This window comes from Poecilia reticulata, linkage group LG3, assembly GCF_000633615.1.
Source record: "Poecilia reticulata strain Guanapo linkage group LG3, Guppy_female_1.0+MT, whole genome shotgun sequence".
NCBI lineage: Eukaryota > Metazoa > Chordata > Actinopteri > Cyprinodontiformes > Poeciliidae > Poecilia > Poecilia reticulata.
The window spans coordinates 23,084,605-23,101,116 of record NC_024333.1 but is presented as its reverse complement, the minus strand read 5'-3'; the positions used below and the strand labels follow the sequence as shown (position 1 = coordinate 23,101,116).

Sequence of the window (16,512 nt, the reverse complement as noted above, 5' to 3'; positions counted from 1 at the left end):
TATATATATCACATATCAGAAATATGTGCCTGTTTGATTCTCGTATAAAGCAATCACCCATTCCTTTTTTCTTCATAAATACACCATATATCTGCTATTTAGCACCTTAAACATGCCTGCTCTGTAGTCTTACAGTAAAACAGTGACTTTCCAAGGATTCGATATCCTTCAATAAAAATATATTAGATTCACGACATCTTTTTAAAATAGTATGTTTAGCAAAATTTTTATTGTGTTCCTTTTGTAGAAAAAAAATAGGTGTTGGAGAATTAATTTAAAAGTTGTAAAAGTATGACACTATTGAAGCGTTTTCCAAGTCTACATAAGCATGGAAAAAGAGGAGTACTGGGAAAAAATCCACCAATCCTTTCATCTATTGTTTGCTTATTGGATTGCTTTATGAATTATCATAATCCCTATTCCTTTTTCTGTCATTTATTATTTTCCCTAATACAAACGCTGTAATTTTCTCTGCTGTCTTTTTTAAGTCCAGAGCTTACATTTCCAATAAGAAGAAAAAACATGGAATAGATGAGGTGGAAGTTCAGTGAGGTAGAAAAAACCCCATTTCAGATCATGTTAAACACATGTCTACAATATGTCTACAATATGTCTGAGTTTAATTTGAAGCATTCGATGATTGAAAGAGATTTTATGTTGAAGTGTTGTGCAAGGACAAATTCTCATAATGCATATTTTTGTTGCATATAGGAAACATTTATGTATTTTCCTTCACTAAAGCCTAGTGTTGCATTACTTAACACCTCCCACACTGCTCAAAAAATGTTCTATTTTTAGGCAGCAGATTACTGGCACACTGTAAAATGTATTGATCCAAAGCTCCTGGCACGCTGGGGGCTTTTAATTTGCTGTGCCATTATTGCTGTAGCTTAAGTGATTTATCCAAGGGGTTCATCAGCCCAATCTTTATGTGCTGCTTGAATTCTAGGGACCTTAAGCATCCTTCCCTTTTAGTCTGCGCCCCAGGTGGCCCCGACCTTATCAGAGGTAATCCGGCTCTTAGAGCATTGTTATGTTTTGGATATAAAAACAGAAGCAGGTGCCAATCAGGAAGAGATGATCCACAGAGAGCTCTATTCTTTCTACCCTTATCTCATTAATGTTTTAAGCCATGAATGTATGTGATTTATTTCTAATCTCAGTGCTGGGCAGTCTAAAAGATTTTCTGTTGTATACTTGCTAACGGTTTGTGTTTTTTTTTTTTCCCTTGTCTGTGTCCAGGAGCAGCCAGGGCTTCATGCACATGAAACTGTCACGGACCAAGGAGAACAAGTACATCCTGGGCCAGAACAGTGGCCCCTTCGACAGCGTACCTGAGATCATACACTTCTACTCAAGCCGCAAGCTGCCCATTAAGGGGGCTGAACACATGTCCCTGCTGTACCCCGTAGGCATCAGGACACTATAGTGCTGTGGGGCATGTGGCAGGCGTCCGACCCAACGCAGGACTCACTGGGCCCGTCCTCATGCCTCTGGGCTGAAATCACGGGAACATGAACATCGGCATTCAAAACTGCTGATTCTGACTCACCTCACTGGCTGACGGATTCCAAACGGGTTTCGAAGGCCACTTTCATACTATCATACAAACAGACTCAATATTCCAGATGTTTTTATTACTTTGTTGTGTTTTATTTATGCGGACGTACTCTTATCACATTGGAGACTGATTATCTGATGAGCATCATTTCAGTAATTGTTGAGCTGAGAGCTCATAGCACTTAACATTCAAAGAAAAGAGAGGTACAACACATCATTGGTCACTGGGGTCAGTCTTTTCTCCTAAACTATTGTACCTGTTCCAGCTGTTTGAGCGTCTCATTTGGATAGGCACTGTTGTTGCTTTACTTTTATTTCAAAGGGGACTTGAAGAGAAAACAAGGGCGACAACATTTATGATGCCTGTTGCACAATATTGTCCACGCAGACCTTGCGCAGCAACCCAGATATTGAATAACGTGACCGGGTATGAATCCCCAGCTGCGGGTAAACAACAGGCCTGCGAGCTGAGCAGACTGATGTCTCTATGTTGTCATAGTGCATGTTGTCTGCTATCCATCACTGGGTGGGTGTATCACGCCAGTGACAATGTAAGTACCACGATGGTGAGACAGGCAGGAAAAGCATGATGGATGGGTCAACCCATCTGACACAGTAAAATTGGCCAAGGCTGGAGACCGGAGCCTGTCCAAATGGACCAAATTATCCCCCTACCCCTGCGTGGAATGGCTTTGCATGGGGGAGAATGAAATATGCCTGCATTGTCTACCTCAGAAAATCAATTTCATTCCCCCATCTGCAGATCAATAGGTACAATGGGACATCGAACTGCTCTCCCTGTGACATTCCCAATCACCTTAAAACTGTGTCGTTGGTTTTAGGAACATATTTTTTTTTCTTTCTTTATAAAAATGATCAGAATTATAAGAACAAGCCTTTTTGTTTCAGATCAGGAAATGTATGTATCGTCACTGTTATAAATACTATGTGATGTCAGTAACAAATGTTTGCTTAATGCCTTATAATGCATGGGGTCAAATAAGTCAGCTTAGATCAGCTAATTTCCCAATCCTGCTTTCAGCGATTGTTCTGTGACTGTTATTTATTCTGGGTAATTATTACCGACGTTTTTCCGCTTCAACCTGTTCGCCCTCCTTGTTCTGATGGAATCTTGGGGTTTTTAGGAACTTTGCGTTGTTTTCTTGTCTCCTGCCCTGCTAAGTGCACGCTTGCCTCTGAGACACATGTCCAACAAAGTTGTCAAGCACTCGCCCACCCACCAACCCACCCGGCCGACACATCAATCACAGCACTGCCTATCCGAACCATTTGAACACCTTCCTTTAGCCGATCATGCTACCACTTTGCATTAAAACCTTCAGATGTCCACCTGTACACTGTTTAAATGCAAGAGAATGTGTTCACATTCAGTCTAACCCTGCAGAGACCTGCTTACTGCTTGTGCTCAAACATTTCTGGATGCTAGATCTTTGTTTCACCTCTAAATTCTAAAAAGAAGCACTTATAGGTGATTTTTTTTTTCTTCTTTTTTTTTTTTTTTTACTTTTGTTATGTATCTTTTTAGCACCTCAAAGCAGCACTGTTAGGCTTTTGGTCCAATCTTTCTACTTTGTCCCAAACCAAAAATCATTCTTATGACAGAGCACATGGATTTGTTCAAAGCGTGACATCATAAATGTAGTCTAATACGCATGTTTCAAGTACTGTATAGTGCTTTATTGAGCACGTAACAGCAAAATGGTTTAGGCTGGAAATGACCCAAGATATCTGAAACAATTTATTTTAAAAGTAGAATACATTTTGGCTTTCACCATTACTCCTGCTGTGTGCTATGCAACTGTAAACTGCAGTCATTAAAAGGGGAAACTGGGTGGAGTTTGTGCCTCAGTGAAAAGCTTATGATGGTACAATAGGTCCGGCAGGAGGAGGAGGAGACGTAATCGGGAGAGTGACCCGGTTAGAGGCGTCGGAAGTGGGCAGACAGACGTTGCATTCTGAGGGTGTGTCTTTGTGCTTTAATGAGGAATAGTATGTTGTCATTGTGGACCTGTGTTCTCTTGAGAGAAGATATCTGAAGATAGAAAGCTAATTTTAAGATAAACTATGTATCATGTCTTTTTTTGTCGCGAATGTTCAGGGTTTAGCAGATATGATTATGATAGAAGTGGCTCTTTATTTAGTTCCTGCTGCTGATGAGTACTACTCTACTAAAGGAAAGAGCCCATGTATGATGGCAGCACTGCCTGCTGAGAGGCCTTAGCTTTGGGAAAAAGGAAAGGAGACTTGTAGTGGAGCTGGAGAACAAGGGAGTTGGAGGGAAGGGAGTTGTGATGAGGGAGAGGAATTTGCTGCAGTCAGCAGAGACATTCTTAACATCCTTGTATTTCTATTATAGAAACCTGAAAGAGCCCCTCTCTCCATCGGAAGTGTCTTAAAGGTTATGTGTGTGTGTGCGCGCGCGTGTGTGTGTGTGTGTGTGTGTTGAAAAGCTGTTGTGCATGCATAAAGCCATGAACTGGGTGTGTGAATGCGCGTGTGTGTCTGCGTACATCAGCCATTGACTCGCCCCGGGTCTTCTCTCTTGTTATTGCTTTATCGTGGTAACGTGGCATGTCTGAGTTTTTCTTGTGTACATTTTCGTGCCACGTATGTATGCACTAGTGTAACGCATCTCTGTAAAGTCCCCCATGGCCAAATGTATATACTGAATGTATTAAATGGGGACGTAGAGGCATCATGGTGCAAAATAAATAAAGTTGGGTTTATGAGTTTAACATGTACTATGATATTGTGTTTTTCCTGTCTGAACCCTCACACAACAACATCAGAAGAAAATTATTTTGTGAGGGAAAAGCCTCCTCCAGTATCTCTACCAGCACTGGTTACCATGGTGAAGCCTCTCAATATTTAGGGAAGATGAACCACGGTTTGAATCAAGGACAGAATCCAGCACCAGTATTCAGCCACTTGTTGTTTATTAATCCTTGTTGCTGCCAGGTTATACAGGTTATATTCAGTGCTTTGCAAAAGTTTGTTGCTATTCATCTGGCTCACAAATTGTCACATTTCAACCAAGTCTTCTATTTGGATTTAGACTAAGGCAAAATAGTGTCTAACTTGGAGAGGAAAGAAACTGTTTTTATCACAGTATCCAAAACTTATAAATGCCTTCAGAAGTCTCCCAATTGGTCAATAGGTTGTGTGTTATTTATTCTTCTTATGAATCCTCTTCAAGGAAGCATAATAGATTCCTGTAAAAAAAAAAAAAAAACTTCACTAACTGCTTGAGTAGTGTCAAATACACAGTGGTGAGATAAGGCTTTTTAGTTTTACTTCTGCATTCCCCAGTCTGCAACAATGCTAAAACAAAATATTCAGTTTACTTTTGCAATACAGCAGCAGTAAAATCTATTTTCAATGCGTTCGTTTGTCACCAAACACAGCCCCACTGTTCACCTAAAGGCTGGCAGTTTAGCGCTCATTACAGCTGAAGGCAGCTTAAACAGTTAAGTCCCTTGCCTCCTTCTCTGTGATTGCTTTTGGAACCACTGTATTGTGACGGTAAAGCAGTTTTTACCAACACATTTTGGCCAGAACGCAGCTGGCTGACATGCGGAAGGAGCACACGCAGGGGGCTGATGAAAGCATTTCCAGTTCTGTGATTGTTGGCAGAAACCTGTGCTGCACAAACCTCAAAGTTGGCTCGCACAATAACCCCAGAATTTATTTGTTAATTTGACTGTGTGCAATATTGAATTTTAATTTTCTCTCTGTTTAAGCAAAACAAAACTTAAAAAATAAAAAGAAGAAAACAAACGTCAAAAATCAATGGAAATAGAAACTGTAATTTTAGATTTTGCCAAGAATTTCACAATACTCAATTAAATCATCAACTTCAGTTAAAACAAAACCTAGGGATGGTATTTCAGACTTACTTTGAAGTGCAGTCTTTGCCCTGCACTCTGCTGCAGTCTCTTTCTCTTCCAGAGAAACTCCATCAAGGGGTTAAAGTACCTGGGATAAAATGCATCAAAGAAGCTTTGTGGACAAAGTAAGTGTTGAAAAAGAGGCAGAAAGAATAAGAAGCCTGGCTTGAAAGCAATGAGTGGGCGATGAGGGTACAAAACAGCCTTGTATCTAACGGAACCGCATTTCATATTCTGTTCAGTCATACCCAGTGGAAACCAATCTCAGGTGACAGACCTGACGTCACATGAGTTGCCTTCTTTCAGAGAGACAAAAGCGTACGGAGGCCATTATGCTAACCCGATCCTTTCCTCCTGCTTTGAGATGTTTGAGGATTCCATCCACATAGAAGAGTGTCTGCATTGTTCTGCATGTCTGTGGAGGCTTGATTAGACAAGCTTCCTCACAATTTCAACACGCCTGGCGCTGATTATTTCCTCTGGCCCGCTATGCTGCCAGTAATGACAGAGTGCAGGACCCTTGCTCATTATCTAAAAATCCCAGGTGCCATGGGAGTAATTGGGCAGAACTGGGCCTAGTTCAAAACACTGGGATTGATTCATAAGGGACGCTTCTTGTTTATGCCGCTTCCTGCCTCTGCCCACAAGTGGTCTTTCAAAATGATCCATCTATCATTCAAGCAACATCATAGAACTGACGAAAACATGCTGGACAATTCTAACTCTCAATTATTGTCTCCTCAGAATTACTGAAAACTTCTATAATCAAAAGTTCATTGGAAAGGCAAAACACAGTTTGTCACACTTTTTCAAGGTAAAAGTGTGACAAAACTCTATATAAGTCCTCTATGATTACGTGTAATTTTAGCCTTACAAAATTAACATTTGAATGTTTTATCCTATTGTAACCACTAAAACATCTTTTTGCACCAGTTTAGTTGAACACACTAATTAAATGTTTTTGGAGTTAGTCAAGATTTTCGTATTCAGATGATTAAGAAAAGAAACAGGTAAAAAGAGCCTCCATGATGTTGATCCGTATCTATCAGATCACACACAATCATCTGCAGTCTTACATTCAGAAACAAAATGGACCTTGATGTGGTGTGTCAAAGAGTCTTTACAATCACATCCACAATAGTGTTCGGTGCACCATTTATGGATCTCCAAGACAACTTTGTAATGTAATTTGGCTCAGAAAATTGTCCACAATAGTGTGAAGGCTCTGCTTAGAGTCAGTCGGTGTACTGAAAAGCATGTAAGTGATATGCTACCCTGGATATACATTGTATTTAATGATGCATCTGCTTTCAAAGCTTAACAGCGACTGAAGTGTTAGAAAGCAGGTCTATATATTTTATCTGCTTAGTTTAAATGCTAGTGTCTCGCAGAGAAACCACATCTGTCTCCTCTTTAATTTGCTTGAAAGCCGGCGTTGCTTTTATTCTCTACTGCTTTTATTGAAGCGGTGACACTTTTTGCTTCAGCACAATAGAAATATCTTGTTTTTTAAAACACCCTTGAAGGCAGTTTGAGGTGGAAATTGCCCGCAGGTGCCTACTAAAAAATAGTAACAAGGACAGACGGACACAAAGCGCTGTTTGGGTGCCGTGTTCATGAAAGGCCAATCCACTGATTGAGCTGTCACATTCACAGATGCAGCAATAAAACTAAGCAGGGCAATTACTGTAGATGGAGGATGGTGGGCTGTGGAAAGTCATGAGAATGGGGGGGGGGGACGTACTGTGTCTTCCCCTAAAATACCCAAATGGGAGACAACAAGACAAAGCAAATGTATCTGTCTGTAATAAGGCTGGGAGGGGGTTTGAAAAAAAGAGGGTTCAGCTAATGGTTACAGTGTTCTAACAATGAGAGTTACATCTCAGCGGATGGTAATGAAGCTATCAGCATATCTGTGCAGCTTTTATGTCCCAAGCTGGATAATCACGATGTCCTCTTTGAAATATGAGGAACAAAGCTATGATTAAAAAAAATTCATCACCAAACGCTTCAGCAGAGGGTACGTCAAGGACGTAAATTTAAATTTGGGAAAGAAAAACAAAAAAAAGATAATACTGACATGTTTGTTTTGGTGAACAACTACATTGCCATCTAGTGTACATGTTGGGGGACTACATCGCCTGCATATTTTCCTATAACTTGTCACATTAGTAATTATAATCACTGAAAACAACGAATCTGTTTCTAAGACCTGTGGAGCTTCGTTTTAACTGTTCTGTTCATTAATTAAAATTGAATGGTGCCCTGGTGCAACAACCACACGGTGTAAAATGTAATTTCCTCATTATTTGTTGGCATTTAGACATCTTCACCATGTATTTCTGCTCTTGTTGTGTCAGTGGGATATGGATTTTGAGTCTTGAGACCTCCAGCAAATATGAGCCTGAGGGCAGTCTGGACACTGCCATCTGTTGCCTCCAGCGCCCTCAGCAGCAGCTCCATGTCCTCCATGTCCCTGAACAGTTGATGCTGGAGCTGCCAATGGTGAACACAACCCAACAAATAGTCTTTTTTTTTTTTTTAGACATAACCTGGGGACCTTTTAGCATCATTATCTCATCAATGAAATGATCACAATGGGGAGTTATAGTTGCTTTGTTCACTTGAGGAGAAGACTGTAGAGTACATCACAACTGACCACTGCCAACTGAAATCTGGGCTGTGTCACTGTTATTATAAAAAGCTAAAAAAAAAAAAAAAAAGTAGGTTTTCAGGAAGGAGTTCTGAACATTGCTGAATTCTTACTAAATTATTTATAGTAAACTCAGGGCTGACTGGAGCAATACAAAAAATTCAAATCACTTTGTTACAGAGGCTTGGACTCCACTCTTTACACATTTTCAAAGAAAAATGATTGAAAGTTATCTGTGATTCAGAAAAAGAAAACGAAAACGTTCTGCCAATAAACAGATAAAAACTAAGTTGCTGCATACATTTTTTACCCCCATCTTTCATTGCTCCTCTCAATTCTGCTGACTTTGAGTGAACTGTATCCCTTACTCTATGCATTTTTTCTAAAAGAGAGGTAAAATACAAGGTGAGGGAAAATAATAATGGTTTATAACATCTGTCACGGATGTCTAACTGGGCTGGTTTCAAGATTATTTTCAACTTAAGGTTTAGCTTTCGTGGATGTATTTTGTCCCAGACTGCTGTTGTTTATCACACATTTTAGAGGAAGGAATTGGTATTGGAAGTCTCTAAAAACAGTTTACAAAAACGGGAAAGAAAAATTAATAAATGTAATATTTGCCCCTTTTTTTAATTAAAAACGTTTCACCAAGCAAGTGCTGGAACCTTTCAGTGCAACATTTAAAGGTTTAGCAGGCATAGATAACAAATTTAGATCTACACAAAAAGAAAAATATTAAAAAATAAATAAGTAACATTCTGTTTGAGTGACAATGCTAAAAGACTAAAGCCCAAATTTCATCATAACATGAAATAAATTTTACAAAGGTTTGTAAAATTCTTAAATGTGTTATTGAATCTAGTAATATAATATCAAGAAAAATTACAGAAACAGAATATGTTTTCAGATAAATCATCCATGTTACAAGACAATAGCACATGAGAACATGTAAAACCAGACGGGGGCGGTAGTGCGTCAAAATAAAACTACATAGGTATCAGTGGAATACCAACGAAGAAGAAGCTTGGCCGTGATTGGTCGATTGGGTAGCATGGCGTTTGAATGAAAGCAGGAAGAGCTGTAACAGCAAAGGAAAGAGGTTATCTCTATTTAGCTACTCTAGTGAGTTCTGTTACCCTCCAAACCTGTCATTTCTAGTCTTATTTATTCTCAGAGTATGACTTAGAAGTCAAAGACGGTATGTCCGGTGAGGTAAGAACTTCTTAGTGTTTATTTTCAGTGATGCTAACAGTTTGTATCTTAGAGTTAGCTTGGTTTCAGCGAACACACACGGACACATACGTCGGGTAAAAAGCTGCTATTCGTAAGAAAAGTCGTTGATTCCTGGTTGTTCAACTCGCTTTCACTATATGCAACTATTGTCACTGGATAAAAACCAGTCAGGTCCGTCTCCGGTTTGAGAACGCTGTGTCCTTTGGAGTCCAGGGTCAGCCCGAAACCCACATGACCATATTTACTGTGGACTTTTCAGGAGAACAGGCTTTTATTGAAACAGTGTTATAAAAATAGCGCGTCTCTGTTTGCTGTTGGCCAGAGCCGTTTGATTAATTACCTTTACAAAGTTAGCTTTAGCCAGTCTTGACCTTTGATCCTGTGTGACAGATAAGTGATGCATTTGTTTCCAAATGAAGCCACAGTTTAGATTATTAGATTATTTTAGCATGCCATTTTATGCTGGATGAAACATAAATGTTAGGCTGTGAGCACTACAACCCACTGCTCTTTACTAAAGTATTCATACCTATTAAAGTCTTTAACCCACAGTTTTCAATGTATTTTATTAAATGGGTCAATGGAGTATTAACAAGGTAAGATGCCTAGTTTTCGTTTTTATTTACAAATAATAAGCTAAATATTGTGGCATGCATATGTATTCAGCCCCTTGAATGCTTTTTTTTTGAACAATGCTAAAGTGGGAATAGAATAGAATGTCCCCCTCTTATGGGACAATAAAGGCTATTTCTGTTTCAATATTTCTTAAGAAATATTTACAGCTGGCTAATATTTATTAAGTGTGAAATTATTCCCCACTCTGCTCTAAAAAAAATATCTCCAGCTCAGACAGATTTGACGGGGAAAATGTTGGGCCACAGATTCTCATCTGGCTTTTGGACATCATACTTGTCTGTTACATCTTTAAACAGCTGTTTAATCCTTATTGATTTGTAGTTGTGGGATATCTTTAAGTAGATTCTGACCCACTGTTTTTGTTTTCCCCGCTGTCAGGCAGCTACAGTCTGATGAGGGGGGAACCACAGCTGGCAGGATGCAGCAGAAAGGGAACATCCAAATCATCGAGTGGGAGGACCTCGATAAAAAGAAATTCTACTCCTTTGGGATATTTATGACGATGGCCATTCGGGTCACTGTCTACCCAGCTACACTGATCCGCACACGGTTGCAGGTGCAGAAGGGAAAATCTCTCTACAGYGGGACCTTCGATGCCTTCTTCAAGATCCTTCGGACTGAGGGCGTCCGAGGCCTGTACCGCGGCTTTATGGTGAACACCTTCACAATCGTCTCAGGCCAGGCGTACATAACCACCTACGAGCTGGTGAGGACGTATGTCTCCCAGTACTCTGAGGCCAATACCATCAAGTCGGTGGTGGCCGGGGGCTCTGCCTCCCTGGTCGCTCAAAGCATCACTGTGCCCATAGATGTTGTGTCCCAGCAGCTGATGATGCAGGGCCAGGGGGAGCACCTCACACGTTTCCGCCTCGGTTCCAACTCGGAGAACAGGAAGTCAGCCAGGTTTTTCGGGCAAACCAGGAACATTGTGTCTCAGATTTTTGCTGCGGATGGCTTCAGGGGCTTCTACAGGGGATATGTGGCTTCGTTACTCACTTACATCCCAAACAGTGCCGCCTGGTGGCCTTTCTATCACTTTTATGCCGGTAAGCATTTTTACTTTCTATATATTTTTGCTGATCAGGAGTTTTCAGAAACCTCTGAAGAGATGTTAAACTTTGTGCTGTCTCCATTGTCAGGGCTTCAGAAGAGTGGTAGTTGTGTCTAATAGCTTTGGGTCGGGTTTAGGTGATAAACTGTCTATTTGCGATGTTCAACAGAGCAACTCTCCATACTGGCTCCCAGTGACTGCCCCCACCTGGTCCTTCAGGCTGTGGCTGGACCTTTAGCTGCAGCAACTGCCTCGACTGTCACCAACCCCATGGATGTGGTCAGAGCCAGAGTACAGGTAGTTGTCACTGGTCATTTGCCTGTCTGCATCTATTTTGTCGTTTTTGTGTGAACAGTGGCTGAAATCGCAGACGCAGCAATTTTAGTTTCAGTTTTGAAAGCATGTTATATAATTTATTAAAATAGCATAGTTTGTCCCTGTGAAATCTTTGGTTGGTAAGTGAATAAAAAAACAGACATATTGGTTTTGTATTGTGATGTAAATTAAACCTTGATTTAGGGAAAACGGGAATATTGTGATTTTGGTTTCACACAGTGGTTCATTCAACCATACAAATACAGCTGCATTCAAAAAAAATATATTGATGCAAGTAAACCAGCAGCTCTTCCATCACAAAAATGCATAATGAAAGCACTTGCCTCATAAGAAGCGTTTCCTGATTGATCATGTGTGTTCAGGTTGAAGGGAGGACCTCGATCAATCAAACGTTCAGGGAGCTGATCAGAGAGGAGGGCTGCTGGGGACTGACCAAAGGACTGTCGGCCCGCATCATTTCATCAGCACCCACTGCCATCGTCATGGTGGTTGGCTATGAGACACTGAAAAAACTGAGCCTGCGACCAGAGCTGGTAGATTCAAGACACTGGTAAAAAGAAGAAACAGAAAGTATTTGGACCATGTGCCATTTTTTTAACCCTCATGTTTGACCTCCTGAATTTGTTTCAAGTACAAAACGACATTGGAACTTTATAGCATTGATAAAGTTGAGTTGGTTACCTGTAAAGACGAAGGGATCAGTTTGTGATGCAGCTGAACAAGTTTGTTTCTGTTTGACGTCAACACCATGCCAGCAGTAGGAAAAACTTATTTTTGTTATGTTCAGCCTTCATCGATGAGATGAAATCATCTTTGTGTGACTATTCTCTTGTGTTTGTGTTGTCCTCCTGAAGCAAAGAGCTGATTTTCACTAAAGTTCAGCTCAGAAAGTCAAACTACCGTCTGCAGCAACTAACTTTCTTTGTTTTTTGCCAAACTGTTATTTTTAATTGCCTTTTTTAAAAGGCAATGAAAAATCTGGATAATCTTTGTTTTCATTTCATCTCTGTTGCATATACAAGTACACTATTTTATGAGTATTTTTCAGGAATATTATCCTAGTGTTGGTGATCATTCTGGGTTTATAATTTCTGTCTTTATTATACAGGAAGGTTTGTGTCATTGAAATGTTTTGCTCGTTAAAACTGTCCAACTCTGAGTGAACACCATTACCCTTTTGTGAAATATTTGAGTGCAATAACGTTTTGTCCTTTTCAGTACAAAATGTGTGGATTGGTATATCTTAAAGGAACTCATTTTACCTAATTTATTTTCATTTTGCTGTGATAACCATAGAGCATTTGATGTCGATGTTATTTTGTGAAACTATTGTGGTTCAATGCTGTTTATGCAGTTTGCTGCTGTTGTATGAATGTCCTCATTGAGGAAAAATGTGTTGCAGCTTAGAAGAGAGATTATATTTTAAATGGTCCGCTTAATTTATAGAAATGATCCTATTTTTATGCGTAACATAAATTAGATGCTGTTGAAAAGGAGTGAAAGTAAGAGCAGGTTTTAGTGCGACTAGCAGAAACTTTTTTTAAATTGAAGCCAGAACTGCACAGGCTTTATTTCTTTATATTCAGATTTGTTGAGATTCTGTGAACTACTGAGACGATAGAACTGCAACTTGCTGATCTCCAGTCAAATGATACTAACTTTCAATTTTGAGTGTTTTGTTTTGTTTTTGTACAGCTCCGAGTATCACTGAAAGTGTTTTTCATTTTTTGTGATTGACCAGTGCAACTGTCGTTGATGCCTCTCTGCTCTAAAATACATGTGGTTTTAACAACATTTCTGGTCTCTTATTATTACCATATGACTAGTAAACATATTTTTAGCTGGATGTCGCTGCTGAACTCTACAGAATGCAAAAGCAGATCCTGGTAAACTTTTACCTGCAGTCTGTAAATTCTTAAATCTACGTTTGAAATATTTGTAACTAACATAATCACTGACTAAAACTGGCAAAAGATTATAAAATGTTTGTCTGTGTGACAAGTTGTAGATTATTTTGAGACGTTTCTCAGTATCTAGTGGAAAATATATCAACAAATATTCCATTTTGCCCTTTTTATATTCTGTTAAGCCAATCAGGTCTGACAGGCAACTTGCAGCCAAACTCATTCATGCATTTGGTTCAAATTTTGTCAGTTTAGTTTGTTGCTGTGGTGTGGAATGGATCGCAGTGAGATTCTCACCAACGCTGAGGTAATACAGTTATGCCACCTCTAACACTTTTAGGTGAATTTCATAAAGGCCTTCAGACTTAAAATATAGAAAAAAACATCGGCTATGATTAAAATAGTTTTCTGCTCCTATCTGAGTTTAACAAGCCATTAGCTGGATTATCTGCATGGATTGTTTAATTCAGAATATATATTTTCTAACATTGTTTAGAAGCTCACCTGTACAATACGAACAGTAACACATTTGTACACATTGCATATTATAGAACAACCATTTACAGACAAGTTAATAACCAAGGGCCTCTTGCTTTTTGTTGTTAGTGGATCAAACTGGCTCAGGATGTGATCTCATCTGTAAGGTGTGATGGTGTTTCTCAAACTTTGGCTGATCATCTGAGAGCCTCTGATCTAAAGAAAAACTGAAAAAAAAAAATTCTAAAGTTGAAATTATTGATGCCTCATAAATTTTTACTTTTCTTTACATAGCTTATCTGACTGGGTAAGGAGTGGAATTAAGGTTTTACAAGTAAGATACTGGGTCCTGCTAAGAACTCCGCAGAACTTCATATTTAAAAAAAAAAATGTTTCTTTAGTGCCTGAACTTGTTGACCTTCAATAATCTTAAAGAAATAGTGGAAATAGCCTTTGTTTGATATAAGATATCCTGCATATTTTAGAGGAAAGTCAATAATGTTCCTTCCTATTCTGTCCTCAGGGGGGTTTCTGATAAGGTCTGAGGGGAAACATCAGATTGAGCCACTGTGTTGTTAATGTGTTTTTCTGATGTGAGCATAACCGTGGGGCGACCGTACATCTTATGAGAAGTGACTCCCTGACACCAAAGGTCGTATCTCATTATGCTGGTTTGAAATTGAAATGAAAGCATCTGCAGAGGATTTCAAACTGTTTAACAGAACGGATGTGGCACTTGAAATGACATATATTATTTTAACCTGCAGTTTAAATCTGCAGTTCTTAGTCTGTTTGTTTTTTTTTTACACATTTTCTAAAATTAGTCAATATTTTAGTCTTTAAATATTTTTTAGCTAAAATGTAACATCTGTATAAGATTCTGAAATACTCCTATTGTTGCATTTATAATGCCTTTACTTCACTGTACTCTAAAGCTAAACTGCTTACGACTTATAAATCAGGAAGAGTAACGTTCTTACAAAACTTTCATTAACTTGCCAACAGAGGGCAGCAGACTTCACTTTCACGACTCTAGTTTTCTCCAAGTTTCACTTCATATTTTTTTTAAACAATCCCCTTTTCATTCAAATGTCCTCTTTGGGAAGTAAAACCACCCAGAGACCGGCAGACAAATCCACAGATGAATGAAGCAAACAGGGAGGCCCTCTTTGAGGCGCGCTGACAGTTCCTGGTGGGATGACAGAGTGCCCCCCTTCTCTGCTCTGTGCCTTAATTATCAGGCCATGTCTGGGAGGCACTTTGTCAAAAAGATGGATGAGAGACTGTCAGAAAGGGAACAAATCTGACTTGGCCGGGGTTAGAGGAAGGGCCCCTCATTCTCATGGGATGTAAAGGTGGCTGTGCAAGAGATCGGCCCCAAAATGATGGAAAAGAAGGAGAGCAATGTGAAGACTGTTTAGAGATTTAGGAAGCTCCAGAGACCCAACAGATTTTAAAAGGAGGGCTTTTTATTTATGTTGGTGTCTAATCGTTATAGTCCCTAGTAAGAATGCACATAAAAATCTGTCTGCATTAGATACAAGTTCCACATAAATGTAAATCTTGGAGTCTTTTCTTTGCATTACAGCAGCTTTAGTTGCATTGAAATGTGGCTTTTTACTGTAACCATAAAGTAGATTTGTTAGATCGTTGCACATAGAGCAGAGAGATAGGAAACCTGCTTAGGGGAGAAAAGGAATCTAGCCATAGAAAATAAATGTTTTAATGAGACTAGTCAACAACCTTCTGTTGTTGCCTTCGGTGGGGCTTTACATAGAAGGTTATCAGTATTTTTTATGCGCATTCTGTGAAAAGGTGATCAGTTAAAATCTTAATTGAATCTTCAGTTTCCTCCAGAAACTGAAGAGCATTTATGCAAGAAACTTAGAGCGGTATCAATCTTCCTGAGTGAAACACTTCAGAGATTTCTGTTTCCACAAACAGTGAAGAATAAATAAAGTAAAACAAAAAGAATGATCAAGTTCCAACAAGACACACAACACAGAGCTGATATGTATATTATTATTTGTTAGATAAGTCAATTCAAGAAAATAATGGATAGCGCAGAGGCAGTAGATTTCATTAAGCCATAAAAATTTGTTGACATTTTCCTCTTTTGCCTTTTTGCGTCTCAAAGCTCAAACAATCCCTAGTTCTTTTTAAAGGTGGAGCATTTAATCTTCATAAAAGTAAGTATGTAAATATGGTTTGCTGACAGACTAGCAAGACTATTTCTCCTGTAAAAAGTAACAAATGACGGCTTTCATATTAAACTCGAATATCAAAAGTTTGGACATAGATTCATCTTCACTCTGCCAATTTGTAAAATGAAGCAGTCAGTCTGGCTGTAGGTGACGATCACTGACGGCCTCCACTTTAAGTTTAAATAATCATCAGTGTCTATTAATAATCACCTAATTCAAACATGACAAAAGTTCATTGGTTTGTGAAATAATGTTGACACAATGATGTTTTTGAGGATGGAGTTCTTTAGGATGAAAGTTGTTCACTTTGGTCTTAGACTTTCGCCGATTAGAAGTTATATTTACCTGATGACCTGGATTTATATCAGAACGCCAAGAGATACAGAGTGTTGTAAAAATGAAAGGGTGTCTGCAACATTAATATGAGGAATATGTATAAAAACAACATTCAGCTTTCAGGTGTTGGGAATATCATCCATGTAGTAAAATGATAGTTTAGATTTTGTTTAAATGATGCTAATAGGGAGTTACTGCAGTGCTGTAAATAAAT

General features: G+C 39.1%; 2 protein-coding genes and 1 long non-coding RNA gene across 6 annotated transcripts in view; 2 read left to right on the top strand and 1 right to left on the bottom strand.

The window, feature by feature from the left end:
• shf (Src homology 2 domain containing F) overlaps positions 1 to 4,316 on the top strand; it is a 100,388-nt gene extending 96,072 nt beyond the window's left edge. For all 4 annotated transcript variants that reach the window (XM_008405635.2, XM_008405637.2, XM_008405638.2 and 1 more), the window contains one exon: positions 1,243 to 4,316. In XM_008405635.2, coding sequence (XP_008403857.1) covers positions 1,243 to 1,429 — 187 coding nt within the window. In that variant the 3' untranslated portion in view covers positions 1,430 to 4,316. The remainder of the gene's footprint in view (positions 1 to 1,242) is intronic.
• On the bottom strand, positions 3,068 to 6,219 carry LOC108166198 (uncharacterized). Its single transcript, XR_001776482.1, has 2 exons — positions 5,478 to 6,219; positions 3,068 to 4,793 (listed from the first exon to the last, which is right to left on the bottom strand). It is a non-coding gene; the product is annotated as an uncharacterized LOC108166198 (long non-coding RNA).
• Positions 6,220 to 9,144: 2,925 nt separating this feature from the next.
• slc25a44b (solute carrier family 25 member 44b) lies at positions 9,145 to 13,171 on the top strand. Its single transcript, XM_008405639.2, has 4 exons — positions 9,145 to 9,333; positions 10,369 to 11,036; positions 11,211 to 11,338; positions 11,740 to 13,171. Exons 2-4 carry the CDS (start codon positions 10,409 to 10,411, stop codon positions 11,929 to 11,931), a joined length of 948 nt encoding a protein of 315 aa, XP_008403861.1. The 5' UTR covers positions 9,145 to 9,333; positions 10,369 to 10,408; the 3' UTR covers positions 11,932 to 13,171.
• The last annotated feature ends 3,341 nt before the right edge of the window (positions 13,172 to 16,512 follow it).